This window comes from Metopolophium dirhodum, chromosome 7 (assembly GCF_019925205.1).
Source record: "Metopolophium dirhodum isolate CAU chromosome 7, ASM1992520v1, whole genome shotgun sequence".
NCBI classification, from domain to species: Eukaryota; Metazoa; Arthropoda; class Insecta; order Hemiptera; family Aphididae; genus Metopolophium; species Metopolophium dirhodum.
In genome coordinates this window covers 3,962,992-3,986,515 of record NC_083566.1, presented here as the reverse complement: position 1 = coordinate 3,986,515, position 23,524 = coordinate 3,962,992, and the positions used below count along the sequence as shown (strand labels likewise).

Sequence of the window (23,524 nt, the reverse complement as noted above, 5' to 3'; positions counted from 1 at the left end):
AGGTGAGGAATGTATTAGTTAATGGTTTTACATTGATGTATTTCTTTTTTATAAAACTATTTTTCAACAAATTGTTTTCTGTTATCACGTTTAGAATCAGAATAAAATATGGTTTCATTTTTAATATTTAGGGTGGTTTCTAGTAGCAAATCCAATCTAGTTGATATTAAAGTGCGCAAATAAGAAATTTCCAGTTATTTTCTTAATCACTGGGGACATTTAACAAAGAATAGCCAGGACTGGAAATATAAAATATATTATCGTAACATAATGTGCACTGCAATTTTTGACTAAATTGATTCTGTTTTTATATTCAAACTAATTTAAGAATAACCATAGCGATTTAAAATTTTCACCAAATATTTTCTAGACATGGAATAATTTTTGTTTATTTTGGGTGCTGATTTAAGTTATTTAAAATGTTCGACTTTTTTTATTTATGTTGATACCAATTTTTGTTTCTTGTTCAAAAATCTTGATAGTTTAATAGAAGTTTTTATATATTTTTAAGTTTTCTCATAAGTTCTTCATACTGGAACTAAACAAATAACAAAAATACACAGGCAGTATTTTTTTTAAATGCATTGAAAGTTAAAATAAGATACCCATTTATAGCAATAATAACGGGGTTTTCTCTAACGGTTTTTATAATTCTGTTTTAAATACATGTAAGTTGTAATTAAAAAATATTAATCGTAAAGACTTGAAACTTTTTGACATTTTATTATATTATTATTTTTATACACAATGAAATTCCATAATGGAATTTACTTACATCATATAAGTTCATAAAAATGATATATAGCGTGATTCGCCAAGCAGCTCACCCCTATTTTAACATTTAATAATGAATTTATTCAAATTCTGATTTTTGGAATTTTTAAATATATATACCTACTCAAATACCATATTTTAAAATGCAATTATTTCTTATATTAATTTAATCATAATTTATCGGATTTTTAAATATTTTTGGTAAGTACCTATTGATTGCAACTCAACTAAACGATAGAATCGAAAAAATAAGATTTTTGCATATTTCATAGTTAAATAATTAGGGGTATAATTAAAATCTTAAAAAAAATTATATTAATTTATTGGGTATATTATAGAGCAGGGATGGAAAATCCATGGCACGCGTGCCCAATTTGGTATAAGAAAAATGTTGAGGGCACGCGAAAAATGAAAATATTTATATTAGATATATTATTTTTATTTTTAATAATAAATTACATCACAATGTTAGTTTTTATTATCGTTGAAATCTTTCAGAAAAGATTAAAAAAATAAAAATTCGATAACGAATAATTGTACGATGATTATTTTCTTACAATATTGAATATAAATACATAATATATAATATTTTTCATGATTTAATGGCACGCTCAAAAAAAAAAAAATGTAATTTTTGGACGTAGCGTCAAAATGATTTTTTATCCCTGTTATAGAAAATGTTGAGTTATAATTTGTTGTACGTTTGTTAATATCTAGTACACTAGTATTTAATGTTTGTATTCATTTACAAAGGAATTTTTATGTGATTCTGAACCGAACGGACTATCTAATCAACAAGATATTAAAGAAAATGCGTCTCTGTCTCTATCTTTCGTGGATCTTCAGAATCTTGAAAAATTATGTATGTATAATAATATAATATACATCTATATGAACGTTATAGAATACAAATTAAGTTTAAATTAAACCTATAGGCTATAATGTTCATTACTATCGAGGTATCTAATTAGTTTTTAGTATAATTTTGAGTAAAAGTAATTTTGGTATAATTAAATAGGTACCTGCAGAACATGTTTAAAAATGAATACCATTTCACTTAGTTTACACTGCCGAAGCAGGTTGTAACAATCACTGCAAGCTTATTAGTAAATCGTACTATTTTTGTTTCTAATGATTTAATATTATAATAATTATTACAAAATTGGTCCAACCCACTGAATTAAGAAAATACTTTTAATAACATAAATATAATAAGGCTTAGGTATAACTTATAAGTAATATGATACAAAGTCAGGGCTCACTAATTAATACTTTTGAAGGGTCGAATTAGGAACCTGGAAATTGTTAGGCCATCAAAATTGCTAACATTGGTAAAACCAATGAACACAAATTATCAATTACAATACTAGAACGTATAATATTAACAGTTTTTTTTTGTCCGCGGGCCGCAATTAGTGACCCCTGACAAAAACTATCCTTAGAAATATATGCTACATTGCTACTAATTTATTACTGATCTACTCATAAATTATACTGTGACCTAGCTATTCTCAATGACGAGATACACTTGAAATTTATACTATACAGCAGAAGTTCCTCGATTTTTTTATTATAACAATTTTATGTGATGTGTTCTTTTTATTAATTATATTTGTTGCATATAATTTGATTTTATAGTTCGATTTGTAACACATTCACGTTTACATGTAATTCGTACGTTGTGCCTGTCCAGACGCTCACTGCGTTAACATGTTAATAAAAAAGCCAGGAAAGCCAAACCAGCTTTTTCTAGTTGTTGATACACATTTACTGAATAACTGATCAAAATATTATAATCCGGCTATATTATTAAAATAAAAGTAACATTTAAAAATATAATAATATAAGCCATAGCATTGAACATTGTATAATTTTAAGTGATATAAACTATTTTTGGTCTAGTATCTAGACAACTATCTATCTGAATATCTTAATGTATAATAATATTTGTTGGGATGAGTTCATATTCTAGGAATTTTCTATAAATTAAATATGTAGGCACCTACAGTAGCAGGTGACCTACTTTTAAATTAAGTTTTTCCTGACCTACCAAACATCCATTTTTAGTATTTACTCCAATAATAACAGTTATGAGCACCTAAATAATAATTTATATTTTTTATTCTGGTGTTTGAACACTCGAATACATCAAAGATCCAACACTCAAAACTCTAGTAAATAAATAGATTTGGGTCCGAAGCCTGATATTTTGTTCTGTTTGTCTTAATTAAATAATTTTAATTGCATAATTAGATATTATTTTAAGAATATTTAACAAAAAAATGTTTTTTTTTTAAATTTACTTGTTCATCATATTTGTACTACCTAGTGTACATACCTATAATTTAATTACCTACACATATATCTAGATTAAATTAATGATAATTATAAAATGTATTATACGATTAGTACTAATTTTAATACTTTTAATATAACTTTCATTTATTAGTATTTATTTTTAAAACATTTATAGTTTATAGTTTCATTTACTTAAGACACACCCGCATGTGTTGTCTCCGTCTTACAAATGTACAGCATATCAAAAATGTTTTGCGCGGGAAAGGACCGAGAAGGCTACAGTCACAACTAAGCCAAAGTTTCCTTTTTATGTGGTGAAAATTTTGTTTCTTAGTTATCATTGTAGCCTTCTCAGTTCTTTCTCGCGCAAAACAGTTTTTGCAATGTTTTACCTTTGTAAGGCGGAGACAACACATGCGGGTGTGGCGTCCTCTTAACAGTTGACAGTTACTGTCAATGACATTGTAATCTTTGTTACTAAAAACTTATATTATTTTAGATACTATGCCAGAAGAAGAAAAAATAAATATTGACTATGGAATGTCTTCAGTTAGTAACTATTCATCGAACTATTCTGACTTAATTAAAAAATCAAATACATGTTTAGTCCAACCTGTAATTACTATGAAAACTTTGAACGAGATGTCTAGGTTGCCAACTGATTCTGGTTATAACACAAATATTATAAAAATGAGTTCTCAGAATACTAATCAAATATCTCCTGAAATAATGTCACAGTCAATACAAAGCGCTTTAGATCTTCTTATATGTACATTATTTGATACTTCAGAATTGTTAGAAGCTGTTTCTAATTGGGATGATTGTAATAATCTTGTAAAATATTTCTTCGACTTGTTAGCGAATATAGCAGAAAGTAATGAATTTGGGTTCACTTGCCGTGACAATGTGATGAAATTTGTCCAAAATACTGCATTCACAATTTTAAACAATCATCACTTATACAACGTAAGTCATGGTAACAAATATAAAAGCTTGCAGAATTTAAATAACTTAAGTAGAAACTAAATATATTATTTTATCACCTACAGTCACAATAGTTTCAGAAATGATCCAATTAAGTGACCTATTTGATTACCTAGTCTCAGCAGATTACATTCACTTTCAATATATAAAATAGTATCGCAAAAACGATTTATAGGTTTATTAAATTTAGAATTTAGAATAGTGGGCAAAGTCAAGGACATAATTTGTCATAATCACTATAAATATATTTATTTTTACGGTATTTGTTGTGATTTGATTTTCATTATTTGAGACTTATTAGTTATTACCATAAATTATATGCATATACTCGATTGTATTTTCGTATTTTTGTCTTTTATAAACATTGTTCGATTTACCTAAGTATATATCTTATTTTTTTTTTGTTAATTTTTGGACTGACGGACAATTAATATCTACATCTCTTAGATATTTTCGTTTGTTTAATAACATGTTTACAATCAACTGACGTATGGAAATATGTTTACGATTAAATTACGGTAATATATTATAAGGCCATGGGTGGTTACTGGTTCTACATATAGGTACGGTTAAAGTGTTTGAATATATCAATTTACTATGCAGTGGTTTATCTACGGTGAAGTTAGGGGAGGGGAAATGGGGGTCATATTCCCCCCAGAGACTAAATTTTGCACACAATACACCATGAATATAATAATATAAATACTATATGTGTACCTATACTGAATATGTCTATTAAAATCTGTATATCCCCCCTAAAAATTCTAGATACGCTATTGTTACTTACCTATGTATAACACAATTTTATAGGTAGCGGGTTTTTTGAGTTATAATTTATTTAATTATGAAGTTTTATAGTTTAATTTATTTATTTTTTGTATTTATTTAGTCTATTCATGTCGAGTATCAATGTAATTTACTCGCCAAATTTTGCTACGACAAATATATTCGATGGAATGTCATAAATTTACTTATAAATCGTATAAAGATTGATGTGCAGATCGTGCCCAGTTCCAGTTCCCTTCGAAGCATATTTTACACTTTTCATTTGATAGATAAGTTGTTACATAAAATTGATTTTCATGCTACTAATGAAACGGCCAAAAACAATAACAGTTTAACAGATTTGTGGAAAATAAACTATAATATAAAGAAAAGCGGAAACGAAATCGAAAAAATTGAACAAATGTTAAAAGAATGGAAAAACCTATTGGATCATATTTCAATGGAATCTTTAAAGAAAAATGTATTTTTAGTAAGTATAAGAGCGAATCAATGTTTAGAGGCTCTAGGTACAGTTAATAAAACCTAAGTAACTTATTTTTTTGGTTTTGATAAATTAAAATTTGATTTAATAACATTGTATATAGTTATATACATTATTTTTATTAGGTATTATGTCTCAGTGAATATTGTATAACAATAACATATAAATCAACATAAACATAAAACAATTTTTATTATAATATAATATAGTTATTTATTTGCAATAAAGAAATCGATTGTTTAATTCACATAAATATATAAAATAAAATGTACGGAATAACAATGTATATACATTTTTATTTAAAACTAGTAACTATCCGTTTATGGTGAATTCAAAACGTTGGTAGATCTTAATTTATAGGCAGTTTATTTTGTCTCTTAATGGATTTTGAGATTCAATGGAATCGAAATTGGACATTTTTGAACGGACTCCGACTCGCTGGATGTAACGGTGGCGAATCGGAAGGTAAATGTTATTTGTCTTCGTGGTCGACGCTGACTGAAGGCCTCGTTAGTTCAATCATAGGAACATTGTCCTAAGACAGATGCAAGTGTTAGTAGGTAAAAAATAAAAATATATACATGTAATTCATACAAAACACATAACTATAATATAGTATGCATACAAAGAATTGTTTCATGAAAAATTACAGTATTCAATTATTATTGTTAAGGCTATTTGTATTTTTACAATATTATTAAGAGGATGCAGCCATGCATTTGTTGTCTCCGTCTTACGCACGTACGACATAGCAAATTTTTGTCCGCTAGTTTCAATAGTGTGCTGTTAGTTTTGATATTAGAGTGATTTGACCTATTATACATTTTTTAGATAATAACATTATCTATGTTTAAGCGTTGGCTTTTATTCGATATTTTAAATTTCAAGTGAGATATAAGCATTTTTATTTTTTGATATTTCACATACCCATATCTTGCTTGAAAATGAAAATTTCGAAAAATAGGCAACGCTTAAACACAGATAATGTTTTTACCTAAAAGTTTTATTATAGGTCAATTCACTCTAGTATCAAAACTAACAGCACACTATTGAAACTAGTGAACGACAATTTGCTATGTCGTGCGTGTGTAAGACGGAGGCAACAAATGTATGGGTAGCGTCTTCTTAATGAATATTCTTTTCTTTCTTTTTTTTTGTTAGTTTATATAGGTACTTTATAATTTTGTATTGATTAATTATTACCTACACATAGGCAAACAAGCGATAGTATTAAAATGATTTTATTATATTGATATTCATGACTTACAATTTGACTGGTAACGTGATTTATATGCATCGGAGCTGGTACGTATGTAGTGATAGGTGAGCAGCCATTACACGTTCGTTTTAACGTTGCTTTGTGTTTGGTACCATCACACCGTATTGCATATCTTAGTTCTTCTGCCATCTCCGTACAAACAGGTAGTTGCTAAAGTTTAAATTTAACAAAATATTACTCATAAAATCAAACAGAGCTATTATCAATAAAAGTTTATATTAAATTTAATACTTGATCTGTTGACTTTTTCTTGGAATGCCAGCAGAATTCTAATATTGCTATGATAACAGCTACAGTTAGCCCACACAAAACAAATACAAACACTCCACCTAATATTAGAAGTATAATATTAATAATATGTACATTTTATTTTGAGAAATTTAGTTTTAACTTAAAATTATATTTTGTTTTCATTTTAGTATCAAATTAATTATTCTTTATAATATCATTGTTGTTCACCGTTTCTTATGTTAAAAAATGAAAACGTGCAATTTTGTGCATATTTTAATTATAAACCAATCGCGTAAAAAAAATTAATTTAAAACTGATGGTTCATTTCTTTATCAATGCCATTTACAATTGACGAATTTAATTAAGATAATGTATTTTACTTTCATATTCTTTCATTTACCTAAATCGTTAAGATCCAAAGGCTTTGGTTTGAATTCTTTTACTTTTTCATCTTTGATACATATATCGGCTGCATTTTTCCACCATTTATCATACAACATTTGAATGACTCCTTTTTCTTGGAGTTCTAGCACGGCTAATGATAGTTTATCTCTCCAGACAGAACCTTTTGGCGTTGCTATTCCGTAACCTTTAGAATCCAAGAGGCCGCTGATTTGCGTTAAATTGCAGTCTCTTTGTACAGCATAGTCTATCATCGTCGATTCCATTAAAAATGCATAATTACCCCCTAGTACTTTTTTCGTGCCTTCGTCGTAAGTAGATACAAATACCGATTGATGTTTCTCCATGAACTTCCACATCTTTTGGTATATTGGTATTTTGGAGTCCTATAAATAATATGATTAGGTATATTATGAAAAATGTTTTGAAATTAAAAATGCATTCGATATCTTTTCATTGGGAATTACCAACAGTTAGTGTAACAAATATTAATGTATAATTGTTGCCGTACTTTATAAGGAGGGGGTCGAATGCATCTCTGTGATGTGTATATACCCCACGATCGAGTCCGTGCTTTAAGTTAGGTTAGGTTATTTTCTTTATTTATATTTTCTAGTAAGTGAATTGTTGCTTATTTTGGACGTTCTATTGTCCGTTTTATATGTTATGCGATATGCGCATAGTGCATACTTCATTGGTATCACATGTTCGATATCAATGTATTATGATAATCTAAATTATTGTTTTTAATTTTTTTAATTAAAAGGTTACACAAAAAATTAAAAACACTTAGTGGGCTAAAAAATGATACACTTCGTTTTAGATTCTGAGCGTAGCGATTAATGTGTTGATTTTACAATGATGTGTATTTTTTATTGACTGGAAAAAGTTTTTATAGTTGAAAACAATTTTTGGTCATCAACTTTGATGGAATTTCCTTGGTAAAAAATTGGATCTAGTTGGTATTTTTAAGAGGTCAAAATCAAAAATTTTTAGTACTTTATAAAATAATCGGGTTAAAAAAAAATTGTAATATTTTATTGTTAAAATAATGTTCTCACTCGATACCTCTACCCACTCGACACTTACCATACGCCAGAGCGTCGTAGCGCTACATACGACCAGACGTGCAATAATAAAGGGGATTCCACATTACCGTTTTTTGGAGCGAAATAGACCTGTACGAATTCCAACGTATTGAATTGCGTTTCACTCCTATAGTAATTTTCAAAACATATTTGAATTTATTATGAAGTATTTTTAATCCTTTGAGTCATATTTTTTCCTTTTTAATTTTTAAAATTAAAGAGATTTTTTCTAAATTTCAAGTAGGATTTTTCTTTTTAAGAATACTTAATTAAAAATATGGTTCAAAGGATCCAAAGTTGATTTAACAACAAAAAAAAATCAGGTTCCAAAATTACTATTGGAGTAAAGGTCAAGTCAGTATACGTTGGAACTCGTATATACGTGTATTTTCTCCAAAAAACTATAGTGTGGATTAATAGGCACTAATAATCCACACTAGTTTTTTATACTGGGTTGAATACGCACTTTACGACATATTGGCGTTAAGTATGTTACTAGTATAAGAAGTTATATTATTGCTAATGCATAAGCTTATGTCACGGTTTCAGGTTAGTTAAATACAATATAATATACTTATGTATATAGGTACTACTATATTATGTGAATAAGTATTCGCTTAACAATATAATATAAGATAAAAAGTTAAACGGTCAACTATTAAAATTACATGGTTATAACGAATTATTTTATTAAAAACATAATTTTTTGTTGTATATTTACTCTAAAAAATGACATGGTCGATCCCCCTTCGAGGGTTCCGTATGTTATTTTTTCTTGCGACGACAATTCCGCTACATTTTGTATGGGTTTTTGTAGCCGCTCAACTGTTCTCAATGCCGTCAAATTAGCGGTGTAAGATGGTATTATTATGATCGTGAAAAACCACCATATACCTCCTAAAATTCTTGCAGAAGTTGCCTGCGTATAGTGGGATGAATAAAAATACACAATAAATCCGTTATCGAGAAACGTTATAATGTTATAATTGTGTTTACCTTTGGAGTGATGCCTGCATCTTGTTTCAACGACACACCGGCAACGAACCAAAAGCAATTCGATATGGTGAAACGACCCTCACGGTAATTTTCTTCAGTGTGTGGCCGCCATTCGTAAGGGGAGAATCTTGCCAGAAAAAACAGAGAAAAACTCACAGCCATATAGGCGAGAAACATAAAACTCCAGACACTGGTCGCCAAGGGATTTAAGAAAGCGAACAATTTGGATGGTTCATTACTCGGGACCTGCAACAAGAATAAAAAACAAACTGTTGTTTAAAGTTGTGGTTTTGTTGATTCTATTTTTATTTACAGGTCTTATTGTTGTGTTGTTTTTTTACCACTCGTGTTCGTGTAATAGGAAAAGTAAATTAAGCGTGGTAATAAAACGCTCCGGAGAATCGCAAACTTTTTAGATTTTAAGTGATGATTGTAAAAGTTCGCTGTACCTACTTTGTTATTTATTTTTTTTTTTTACCAAACTTTATGATGTATTCCTTACAATGTAAATTAAATTAATTATACCTGTCCTTGTCGATATATTATAATTAAGTTTTATACATTTTAATTGATTTATCCGTTTTTTTTTCAGAGGTCATATATTTTGTATTTACTTTACTTATATGTATTTCGGTCTTACCTTAAATAATATGCCTATTCCCATGTTCATAAATGGCTTTGTGAAGTCAACAACGCTTTCACGAGCATAGTTAATAGTCATCGAACCCATCGCTAAGTCTGCTTTCTGAAATATAAACACATTTTTTGATGGTGAATATCATATGTTGTGTATTACCTATATTATAGTGCAGATAATAACCTTGTCCATGAGTTCTCTGACAATACCATTCCATTGCTTCGTGGTTGGATCGTAAGCTCCATACTTGTTGTCAGGCACTAATGTGATTGCGTAGTGAAATCCTACTTGAGATGCTATTCTGTGTAGTAAATCTATACAAAATCCTTCGTATTTTGAATTTCCCGTTAGGTTTTTGTCCTCTTTAATCATCACGTAAGGTTTTTCCTATAATTGTGTGTATATTATTTCAACAGTTATTAAAATTAATTGATTCTGAGAATTTAAACTCAAACAAATAATATTACTATTATAATACTTAATCAGTCAGTCATATTATATTGGACTCATTGTAAATTTGTTATATCTTAATAAGGTAGTGTAACTCACAATGAAAGTATTGAAACTTATTTATTTTATGAATGTTTATTTTATTACCTCAGTTTAAGCTGTCAATTTGTACGCATTGAAAATTAATTATATCTTATAAAGAACTTTATAAGAATACCAATTAGGGAAAATGGTTGATTTCTGTATACAATAACTCTTACACAATTAAATAATAATTAATAATTGTATTCTAACAAGGCTAAATAGTTGTACGCCCAACTAAAGAATAATTCCATTGTGAAGAATTTATACTTAAGATTTGTTAGAAAATATTTAAATACTAATGGTGGGACTAATGGTACTATATATTATAGTAGGTATTGAGCACTTAACTATAGTCTATATCAGCGGTTTTTAACATGTGGTCCGCGGCCACCTGAAGGTCCGTTATACTCATGTCGGGGGTCCGCGGCAGCCTTAACACATACCATACGTCAATAAGTGACATGGGTGCATTATTATATAATTTATAAAAATGGTTAAAGTACCTATACTAAATACTAGATACGATATTACACCTATTTTATATATTTGTAAAACCATTTTTAAGGGCTTAATATATATATTTTGATAACTGAAAAAACTACTCGTTCAAATTTAAAATTAGGTACAATAACATTTTCAAAAAAATCATCCACTAAATATTGTACCGAATAATTTTAAGAATTTTAAAATATGTTATTTATGTTTAGTCCTCTCCACCAATTTTTCATTCCGGGTTTGCTTTTAGTTTGTATGCAAACGATGAAAACAGATGAATTGCATTGTCCCTTGTTCAAGAAATCGTACCTATCGACCCGATGGTATGTTTTTATTTTATACCGTAGTAATGTAGTATTCTAGCAATAATTATAGTTATGAAATGATCAATGTTCGATCAAAATTTGTCTTGGATTTCACAAATCGGATGTAAGCAATAACATTTTTATTTGTAATTATCGTTGCAAACCAACGATTACAAGTTGTAGTTTAGCCGTGTTATAATGAATATATACGTGAAGAAATATATATACATAATATGTATATGCATACACTTCAGATTGATGTACATTGAATAATAACAATTCATAAACGGGTAAATCGACCAAATTTTAAATTCAACAATATAATTTATTCAGATTTTTCAAAAAAAAAAAAAAAATGTAATATCTTATTATACAGGGTTGAGACGAGACTACGAGAGGGTTCGACGGCAGTGAGTCAAAAGTACACACCCACTCGTGATTTTTTTGCGAGTGTCGTAAACATCATCGCGTGTGTGATCAGACAGAGCGTTTAAAAAAGGCGACCGAAAAGGTCCTTACGCGTATCCATTATACCAAGGTACTAAAATAATTTTGTTTGGAAGCCAGCCAACAAACGCCTGAAAAATAACCATAAAATTCAAAACGTTGGCGTATTCTAGAGTTCTAGACGACACGACGAATTGGAAAAAAAACATGCTGATGATCGGTGTTATTAACCCGATAGGACGAGGATTAAAGATAATATTTAAAGTTGCTTACGATCATCATGCGTTGTACACTAAATACTAATGTGTACGGCGCGCCGTACGGGTTTTTTTTTTTCAGATTAAATTCATTTTGGATTCTGAATGAACCACCGATGACTATATTGGATTTACAATGAAGTGTTTTTTTAGATTTTGAACAATGCGATGGAATGTATTGGAGTTTTACAGAAATGTGTGTGTGTGTTTTTTTGGATATTTTTTTGTGTACATTTTATAGCTGCTAAAATGCTTTGATCTTTAACTTTACTTTTGGTTTTCGCTACCAAATTGGATCTGGTTGGTAATTTTATTGAAAAAATAATGATTTTTCTTTTAACTATTTGCTTTATTTTATTGCCATTCAAAAAATATTAACCGTAGATCTTGAAACATTTTACTGTTATTACAATATTAATAGTTATTACGAATTTCTATTAATTGTGGTTGTAATTTGTTAAATGTATTCTTCGTCTTCACTAAATGGCAAGGCTGGGCAAGTTAATGATTTTTTTTAACTCAATTAAGTTAAGTTAATATGTACCAATAACAAAAAGTTAAAAGTTAAAAGTTAATTTAACTATAGGTTAACTCAGTTAAGTTAAAAGTTAATACACACTTTTTGTTAACTTTTTATTAAGTTAAAAAAAAGTTAATTTGTTTACACAACACTAGCGTTCTTAATTTTTTTCCAACCCAAAACTAAATTATAGGATAAATAGTGTTAATACTTCATACGGTATTTCCATATAAGTTGGATTCAAATGATATACATTTTTAACTTTAAACAATTTACGATACATATTTTTTGATATGAAAACGAAATACACTGAAATAGTGAAATATTATAAAATTAAAAACAAAATAAATTAACTTAACTTACTTTTTAAAATGAAAAATGAACTCGTTAATTTCAAGTTAATTAGAAAAGAAATTTAGTAAATTAACAGTTAAGTTAATGAAAAGCCAAAAGTTACTAGTTAAGTTAAAAAGTTAAAATAAAATTAACTTTTTAACTTAACTTTAACTTTTTAACTCGTTAACGCCCAGCCTTGCTAAATGGACATTTTAAATGTTGGAATTTTTTTGTTTTTTTTTTCAGTAAGAAATTAAAAAAATATAATACAAAGGACCTCATAAATTGATATTAGAGCAGTTTAAAAATGTCAAAAATGTATAAGCAAAAATATATTTGAAGAGCATTTAGAGTTGGTATTTTGAATTATTCACAATTATTATTGCTAGAATTAATTAATAATCAATTTAAAATCAGTTTAATCTTCAAAATTCATAAATTTTTTAAAAATTGTATTACGTAAGGCTTAAAAATGTAATACAAAGTAGTTTCTCATGTCACAAGTTATTCTTTGAACAAATATTTATTATTCAAATTATTTTATTGTAAAGTTCAATCTAAGTTCAATCTAAGGCATCTAAGTTTAAAAATTGACATAATTGGTTACCTATTTAAATGAAAAATAACGATTTTTCTTCTAACAATATTAGTTGTTTAGTTGTAATTCAAAAAAAACAAAGATTTAATTTTTTCATAAAATATTTATAATAGGTATCATTTGCTACACATGCTATAATTTTCAAATTGTTTGGCTGTTTTGGTCTATTTATTGGAATAACATTAGTAACTGTCAACTTTTTTAGTTTTTTTTTTATTCATGGTTACATAATTTTTGTTTCTTGTTAGTCGTTCATAATACTTTAAAATTTAAAACAAGGTTCCTCTGACTTCCTCATAAATGTTTCTGTCTAAAATTAATAATGCCAAAAGTACACAAGCTAAGTAGAATTTTTAAAGAGCGTTTAAAGAGTTCAAATTTTGTCCAAGTTGGTCATCCAAACGAAAAGTAATGATTTTTCATCAGACGCTGTGCGTTATTTTGTTGTTATTATAAAAATATAAATTGTAGACTTGCAATTTTCCGCCATTGCATTTATTATCATTCTCTCTATATAGTCTATACATTTAAATTTTCAAAATATCTAGATTGATTTTAAGCTATTAATATTACTAATATAATTAGTGGCCGTACTATAAATTACTATAAAATATTATTAGAAAATATAGAGGAGGCTGCTTGTCCCAGCTCAAAACTGTTAATCGTTGAATTAAAATTTAACGCTAATAATGCGTAAAATTAATCTCCTCAAACCCGAGGTATGTACATTCGAAACTTACAACTGTACATGGGTTGAGTCGAGTGTGACCTTCGGAATTAGGTCTCAGCTGACTTTACATTATTGTGTACCATAGGCTCTATAGTATAGAGTCTATACCATAGGGGGTTAATACGCACTTATCGATTATCGCACACGGGTGTGTGTTAGGATTTACGACAACGACTGACTCTGATTTTGTCAGCGCTTTGATTTGTTGCGGCTTCTTTAACCGAATTCCATCTAAGTCCAGTTCATATATTATTGCGTAACGGTGAACCTAACACACTCATAAAAATACGAAATACAACACGCACGACTATAATTTAAGTACGTTTTGATAACGGCACGGTAAATTATTATTATTTTTCTCGTTCATTCGAAAACTTCTAAAATACCTACATATTTCATTACTGTTCTTTTTCTTTTTCTTCTTCTTCTTATTATTATTATCATACAGTTACACTATAATACTAGCTACAGCTATGCTCGGCGGATTATTTATGATATTTTCGTCAGTTATTTTTTTTCTATAATGTATAATATACCTACCATAATACACCGTATTTACCATAACATACCTACGTATAATTTTACCGAGCGTGAGACACGCGCATTCAACCGCCAACGCGAACGTATTAAATTATCGGCGGTGGCGTTATTATTTTGGAGATATTTTACACGGTGATATTATATTCCTATTTATATCAAATATACGAAATATACGTATTATGTACGATAGGTGTGTATTCCTAATATAATATTATTATTATAAAATCGTAAGACCTTTTGAAGGCGTCGTCGTCGGTATTATTTCTCCGGGCGAACTCGAGGATTATCTTTGATGTAGCCATACCCCTACTCGTTTAAAATAATTATATTTCTATTGCGCACGCGCGACTAAAGAGTTATAAGATTTTGTCAGCATTAATACGCGTAATATTCCTCTGAGTTTCGCGCCACTTGCATATTATAGCCGCGTGTCATGACGGTCTAAATTGAAAAGTGTCTAACAATATCGCACGGTTGTAGGTTTATAATGATACGAAATAGTTTATGATAAAAACCGTTTTCAAATAGGAATTTTAATTATTTTTGATAATTTACTTGGTAGTTGTTTTTTTAACTCATCGATGACCTTCTGCGCCTCTTTAAAAATAAAAATCGTTGGAAACAGAAAGCTAAAAAACACACGACTCGCACTTACTTTGTAGTACATTACTAGTACCTATTACCTATACATCTCACACTGATTAGTGATTTTGCAGGTATTTTAATAATTGTACGTCAATTTGTATAATCCTATTGCCGGATCTCGCAAACAAATTACTTATTTATTTTGAAATAAAAATCGCTAAATATTTAACTAATCAGTAATCAATAATGAGTTAATGGTCCTAATTCGATTTAAGCGAATATCGGTAAATTAATCAATTGTTTATGCGGCCTGGCAATATGTCTACTCGAATGTGTTATTTATTTGTGCCCTCACTTCTAGAAAAAGTCTGATCCAACTATTCAAATCGAAGATCATTCCGCTAAAATATTTAAATATTTAGTACCTATACCCATTACGAATTCACATCTCCCTCGGGACATAACTTATATAACCCGAGTTCGGGTGTATAATACACTTTTTTTATGTTAAAGCTTATGTGTCAAGGTCAGGTAAGGCCGGGTGGTAAGAGTATATTAAATGGTGATGGTTACTAATTAGTCGTTTGGACACAATCGCAGGTAAAAATTGGTTGAATAAAAGTGCGGTTCTCCCTCGGGGAATTGATACAGCTGTGATTATGTACGTGCATTTCTGGTGTTTTTTTTATATAATAATATTATTAGCACCCGATGTTAATGTAATTCTATCCTCAAAAATACTCTTTACGGGAATAACGATTCTGTTTTGTTGATTGGACCAAATTTGATTTTTTTTTAAAAAAAATATTGAGGGAAATATTCTACAGCCCGAATTGAACTTGGTTTTTAATATTTTATTCTCAAACTTTTTAATAGGTTTATAAAAAAAGAATTTTAATCTTTTTTTACAAATTTATTTTATACCATTATTGGAAATAAAATAAAACATTGGAGTTCAACGTGGGTTGTAGAAAGTCTTCTTATTTCAGATTAAAAAAATCAGTTATCAAATCTGACAATTCTACGAGGCGTAATAGTTTTTCCTGTGAAGTCATTATTGTTAATATAATACACCGTAATAACTCCCTTTCCTAAATTAGTATCGGGTAGTAGATTAGTAGAAAAGTATTATAATTAGGGCGGCAACTAAAATGTAAAATATAATTTTTAAATTATATGGAGAATTTGGAAAATCGGCACCGGGCGCGTAAACTCATAATTTATTATAATAATTATAATTACAATTATTGTATTTTTGAATTTTGAAATACGTTAAACAAAATATACTAAACTGATTGGGCCCAGTTTAGAAGTGCATGTGAGAATATTATTCATAGTTATTACACTGCGTATAACACAATATTGTTTTGGGAATTAAAATGTGTAACAAAATATCTAGGATATGATATACCTATTACCTACCCTTCACACGAGAGGTACCGGAACAATAGAACCACGTCAAAGGTATGGTTAAATAGCCTATGCAGGAGGCTGTGTGATCATAATTTTATTTTTGAATTGCACAAAGACTCGTATTATACATCTTACAAGATACCCGAACAATTTTCCCAATACTAGTATAAATGCCGACACGAAAAAAAGGCACGTCGAATGCGTGCTCTGAATATATCTAAATTGTTCGTTGTGGGATTACATGAGATTATATTTTCCGTTCTCTAACAATATAATATAGTAATATGTAATCCTATTATATATTATAATATTATACATTTATACTTTTGCAGGATGTTTTTTATAAATATTTATTATAGGTAAGTTAAGAATGTTTTCGCTCATATTATAGTATTTTAATTGGCTGATAGTAATTTTTAGCATGCTTAGTTAACCACTCTACTAACCTAACCACTCTACTCGTACCTTCTCCATGTCTCCTTTTTTTTTCAACGATTCATCAAACATAGGTTCGTAAAGGGACCAGTGCATTCATAGTCACGTATTTCAAAATATGTGAACGATGGTTTTTACGAATATCAGTTATCCGACAAACCTAAACGCATGTAGGTAGTTAGAATATATTTTATACGCGCAGTTTTTGATTATATGGCATGAAAGAACCGCAGTAGTAAGGCATTTAAAAAGAGAAAATAATATACAGTCGCAGCATAACAATTGTAAAATCAATAACTTTTTCGGTGTATAAAAATAGAGCTTTTAGTCGCCACATATAATATATATTTTTTTCTTTTGTTAAAAAAAATGTTAAAATCCTTCTAGTGTGGATAAATCGAAAATTGACAGGGTGCGCTTATATATTATACCATAATATTATATACTTGTATTTCTTTTTCGTATGAACTTTAACAACCACACAGCTATTCCACCAAAACCTGATGTAGCATACTATGGTTTTTTGTCTCCTTTGCTCGCCGATCATTGTAGTAAGTAGTAAGCACGTGTATTATATATACGTCATCGACCATCGTGTCCAAAGAACAAAAACTTGTTTCGTCGTGCGTTAATCGAATAATATATGACTGTATAGTGTATAGTTTCGATCATAACGATTGGGTGAAAAATAAAACTACTACAGAAGTCTATGTAATTCAAACACCGAGTCATCTGCAGTAGTCGTTCCGCAGCAAAGGACGATTTCCCCTTAAAAGTATAAAACGTATTTGCGACAGCGTAGTCGTTGTCAGTGCGCGAAAGAGATTTAATTTAATACGCATAAGAAAAATGTAAGTTTTGGTTTTCCTCCCGTGTAATTTGGGCAGACGTTTCATCGGAATGATGGATTTATTGTTGTTTTTGACCCGATCACTATACTATGTAGAGTTCAAGAAAATATAAATTATACTGTATATTTACCTATATAGTAACTACGCTAGTGCATTTTTTATAAAGTATAGGTAGGTATTATGTGAAACGTCCAGACGACGATGCGTTTAAAACTCTTCGTTAAAGTGTATAGTATAATAATACACATATTATATATATATAACATTATGAATGTTTTTGTTTTTATGAGATTAACTTACGACTCTGGTGACCACGATCAGCGTCACGTTGGAGCTCTGGTGTCCGTAAAATACGGAATGTTTCGTGATGTTGATGCCGGTCGATGGTGTCCAAAAGCCGACTTTTTTCACTTTCTCCTGATGTAGTTTCAGCAAGTCCAGCTTGATGTCCGATCTCCTACCTTCGTCAAAGTGAACTTTGCCGGTCAGGCCTTCGATGCTCACCTGTGTCGTGGCGAAACGAATAAAATAAAATATGAACAATAATGATTTACAAACAAAAAAACATCTAAAAACCGTCACGTAATTATACTGTTTACTATACCTACGGTACGTCATAATCGAATACTAACCGCGTTGAGTCGGTCGTACAGAAATGTACCGTTTGCCCAACGGTCCGACGTCTTGCACGAAACGTTCGACGACTGTATTGAATTCGACGACCCGTCCAGCGATCCGATGCTGTGAGCGAACACGTTGACCGCGTCGAACATCAATGCAGGTTCAGCCTGCACACAACACAACACAACCGATTGATTGCATATTTTATGTAAATAATGATATTGAAAATTGACATAAATACGATTTCCGCTGTGTCGTTACCTATATTATAATGACTTGGGGACTGGAGTTGTTGTATTCCAAATACAAGATTGAATTGTATGTAATAAAATAATATACAGACTTATTCAACAAGCATCAAGCGACAAGCATACTCATCTACATTTCCACCGTTCATAATGAATTTAAATATACTATAAGATCATACTATTATTTTAAAATTCTTCAAGATTTTTTGTACTACTAAAAGAGTGTCCTATACTCCACGGTGATACAAATATTTGTTTTCCAAATGAAAACTTCCCCTTTATACTGTAAATTATTTAGTGGATAATTTTTCTGAAAATGTTGACGTATCAAAATCAAAATTCGAATGAGTAGATTTTGAGTTATGTAATTTTGTGTACTATAAGGCCATGATAATGGGTTTGGAAGATATTATGAGGGCTTTGGTAATTTAAAAATGTTAAGTAATTCTTATTAATCCATCAACATTTACGGTTTATAAATATTCAAGACTTGAATCAACATTTTCAGAAAAATATCCTCCAATTATTTTACAGTGAAAAAGGAAGGTTCTTATTTGAAAAACAGAAGTTTATATCACGACTTCCTCAAATAGTACAAAAAATCTCAAGAATTTGAAAACACGGTCTTTATGAGGACGTAATACCCGCATGTGTTATTTACGTCTTACAAGTGGGTAACATAGAAAATTGTACGCTCAGCAGAAACGTCATGTAGCTATGTTGGTTTAAAAATTAGATCGAATTGACCTCTAATAAATTGTTAAGGTAAGATTATTATCAAGGAAATACCATAGGTATTTTATTATATTTTAATTTTAAAGCGAGTTATGAGTATTTTAAGATGTACAAACAATTTACAATTTTAAAATACTTATAACTCGCTTCAATATTAAAATATAACAAAAAAACTTATGTAGTCGGTTGCCTAGATAATAATCTTACCTTTAAATTTTAGAAGATGTCAATTTACTCTAATTTCTTAACTAACAGGGCTACCTATTACACGTGTTCTGCTGAGCGTACAATTTGCTATGTTAGGCACTTGTAAGACGGAGACAACACACGTGGGTATCACTTCCTCTTAAGTATATTTAAAATTTCCAAAAATCTGAATTTGAACAAATTCATTATTAAATAAAAAAAGGAGGTGAGCATGCTTAGTGAATCACCTGTATATTAACGACTTAGATACTACCATACAAGCTTACGAATAACATTAACATTTTACAGTTGTATTGACGTATTGTCATTTGTCATGGTATACAACTATTCCTTGCTGTGGCCAGTGAATAGATCATATTATATTGTATAAGTAGTTGTTTAATGTTTTATTTTTTTAAGTATTTAATATGAAAACAAAAGAAACGGTTTTCAACAAAAATAGTCTATACAATTGCCAATTGGAGTGAACTAATGGAGTGTCAACGGTACATCGTGACATTTATGGAGAATCTACTCGCTTGTCTAAATCTCAAATCACCGCTATTATAATAGATTATCATACATTTTGTTACGATATGTTGTGATTCGTACTACTGCAATATGTAAATACAATTTTTGGAAAAAATTATAAAATGTGACCTAGATAACAATAGTGTTTACTGTTTAATAGCCATCAAAATATTCAATAAATCACAACCTAGAATTTTTTCTTGAATGCTAATATTAAAAAACCTTCTGGGCAATTCCATCATCGATGATTGAGTAGTAAGCAATAATTGTAATTTCATTAATAATCACCCTGATGATTCCACTCTTGTGCAACATGTTTTGCCCAACTCTTTGAAATCTTTCCATCTCGCGGAGGATGTTGACCACGCGGTGGTTTTCGTCGTCAACTATTCTGAAAGAGGTTATGTTCACGGAGTTGTATTTAAAGTCTTCCAGATCAAACGTCTCGAGGTCCTGAAATGAAACGGAAATCGGGCCACATTAGATTGGGGCTCGCCTCAGTTGAATGTGACAACGATCCACGTGGCCGTGTTTCACAATTGGTAATATTTTTTATTTTATACACTCACGAATGTAGTGAAGAGAAAATGATAGCGGAAGTCGTTCATCTGCAGTTGAAGTATCTGAAAACGAGAAAGGGGATAACAAATTTAGTATTTCGGTCTGTAAATAGTGTACAAAATAACAACACCACACGAGGCGTGGATTATTTTCTTATCGTTCGAATGAATTCACGAATGAGACGATTTTGCGGGTGTGTTTTATTTATTTTTGGCGTGTGCCAATTGTGTCATCGATATTACTGCGAAGTGCGAATATCGCACTTGGTGGTTGTGGGTATTGGAATTTTTTTTACAGGTTTTTTTCAAGTGTGAAATCTAATGACCATAACCGTATACGTAATAATTCTGATGAGCCGTGTCTTAGTTGAGGCTTTTAGTTTTAAGATTTTTAGATCAACATTTAAAATTTCCAGTAGTTTAAAAAAAAAAACAAAAAAAAAAATTAAGGATTTAAATATTATATTTAATAATAACTAATACCTAAGTAATAAAAATAAAAATATAGTATAGAATATCCACACTGACAAACCGTCACCGCTCAGAATCGTTTTTCGTATACCTACAATGTTTCATTATTAAAAACTAAAAATACAATAGTAATAATGTTAATATAATATACCTAATTGGTAAATTTAACTCTGTTTAAAATAATTATACAATTATGGATATTTTTGAGGTATTTTAGATAAAGTTAGATACTTTTATGTAAGTATAACATTATGCGTGTTATGAACTTTGATTTAAATTATTCCGTGCCAGTGAGATAACGCTAGTCAGATATTCTCAAACGGATAAAATTACTGGATAGAGGGGTAAGACCATTATATGCTAATTGTACCTCTAGTATACGTATTGTACCCAGAGGTATAATTTCCTTATTTTAATACTGGTAACATATTAAAGGTGGTATAATATGTGACATGCCACGAATTGTACCGTTATTTCGGAGAGTGTTTAGCCCCGAATAATTAATTATTTTTGCATTTTTAATAATTATATGTCGTATGGTTTAATTAAAATGCAATAATATTGTTATTGTACTATAATATAATGATACTTTTAAAACGTTAAAGTATACTCGAGTAGGTACCTATTCAATACTGGACCTACCTACAACTTGTTACATAGATAAGTAGGTACCCAAATTTATTGTTGCCAATAAAAATATTAAACGCGAGTTAGCTGCACTCTGCTTATTCACAATAATATGCGAATGACGTATATTGAATATTCCTAATCTTCCATAATATACGGTTAAGGGTATATTATTTAAAACGGCGCTTTCCATTATACCACACAAGCCACAAATACGAACCAATATATCGCACAAAATGCATATTTTAATACGGCACCGTACGGCGCATGAATTCATAAAATCTCTCGTCGTCGATTACCGAACGATATTTAAATTTAATTCTATATGTACATTAATAGAGATTATTTTTATTAAACGTTTATTTTTTTAATATTTCAAATTAATAATCGTACCTAAAATTTTTTAAAAACAATTATAATGAATAGGTAGGTAGTGTTTTTTTTCTCTCAAATAAATTATAGTTATAAATTATAATCATTATAATAATGATCATTTTCGAAAACGATCATAATTATATTATTTTTATTTATTTATTTATCAATATAATTTTAATTTATAATCTAACCTAACCAAATAATACGGGTTTTATCATCGTTTGTCGTGATCTTTCCTCTTCATTTTTTAGATTCCGAGCGGAGCGATGAAGGCATTGATTTTATAATAATGTGTGTTTTTTAAAATTTAATTTTAATTTTTAATTTTTGCGCCTGTGTACAGGACAAGTAGTTGAAATAATGCTTCAATTTTCAACTTCAGTATCTTGTTCGATGGGAAAGTGAATCTAGTTGGTGGCCAGAATCGTTTTTCGTATACAATACAATGATATTATATCATTGAATTCAGATTTAAAACCATCCATTATACAGTGATCCACTTGTAACCTACTGTACAGTAGAGCAACATCCACTTACCCACCTTTAAATAGAAGTGTTTCATTAGTGAAATAGTGAATCATTACTATATTAGCAATTAATTAAAACGTTTTACTTCTATAGTTCTATGAACGTATATATTATAGACGTGTCCCGTAGGTAGACGTTTAGTTGTTATAATATCACCTATATATTTTTAGCAGTTCATGGATAGGTAAGTCAAACATAGTTATTCATAATCGTGTAAATAATCGATAGTATCCATCTGGGCTGATCGTCGACAGTGACAGTTTGATATAATTTTGAAAAATTCGATAAATGTTGTAGAAATCAGTGTGGTAACATAAAATTTGTGTGGTTTTGACCAACGTGTTTTTCGATAATTAGTGAGATAACAGGTGACGGCTGTCCAAATTATTCGGCTACAGCTCATTTGCGCACGTTTACCTTTTTCACAACCCATTTGCGCGCAATTTACGAACAATAGAAACCTTTTTTCAAAGAAATTTAATCATGTATACATAACATGGGTGTACATAACCTGCGTCTCTTTAAATTTTCGAATTGGTCATTAATGACGGTGAAAAATTGTTCAGGAAATGTTCGAGAATTGTGCACAGTAACAATGTCCGATTCCCTACTTTGCCCGTAATATATATACTATAGCAAT

The 23,524-nt window shown here is 29.5% G+C and overlaps 1 protein-coding gene across 1 annotated transcript in view; it reads right to left on the bottom strand.

The window, feature by feature from the left end:
- Positions 1 to 5,461: 5,461 nt before the first annotated feature.
- The window catches only part of LOC132948901 (glutamate receptor ionotropic, kainate 2-like), a 236,487-nt gene continuing 218,424 nt past the window's right edge, over positions 5,462 to 23,524 (bottom strand). The window contains exons 5-16 of the mRNA XM_061019589.1: positions 20,893 to 20,946; positions 20,612 to 20,776; positions 18,635 to 18,790; positions 18,303 to 18,506; positions 10,140 to 10,343; positions 9,960 to 10,064; positions 9,320 to 9,565; positions 9,045 to 9,242; positions 7,234 to 7,621; positions 6,834 to 6,931; positions 6,591 to 6,752; positions 5,462 to 5,858 (exon numbers count right to left, since the gene is read on the bottom strand). Coding sequence (XP_060875572.1) covers positions 5,796 to 5,858; positions 6,591 to 6,752; positions 6,834 to 6,931; positions 7,234 to 7,621; positions 9,045 to 9,242; positions 9,320 to 9,565; positions 9,960 to 10,064; positions 10,140 to 10,343; positions 18,303 to 18,506; positions 18,635 to 18,790; positions 20,612 to 20,776; positions 20,893 to 20,946 — 2,043 coding nt within the window. The 3' untranslated portion in view covers positions 5,462 to 5,795. The remainder of the gene's footprint in view (positions 5,859 to 6,590; positions 6,753 to 6,833; positions 6,932 to 7,233; positions 7,622 to 9,044; positions 9,243 to 9,319; positions 9,566 to 9,959; positions 10,065 to 10,139; positions 10,344 to 18,302; positions 18,507 to 18,634; positions 18,791 to 20,611; positions 20,777 to 20,892; positions 20,947 to 23,524) is intronic.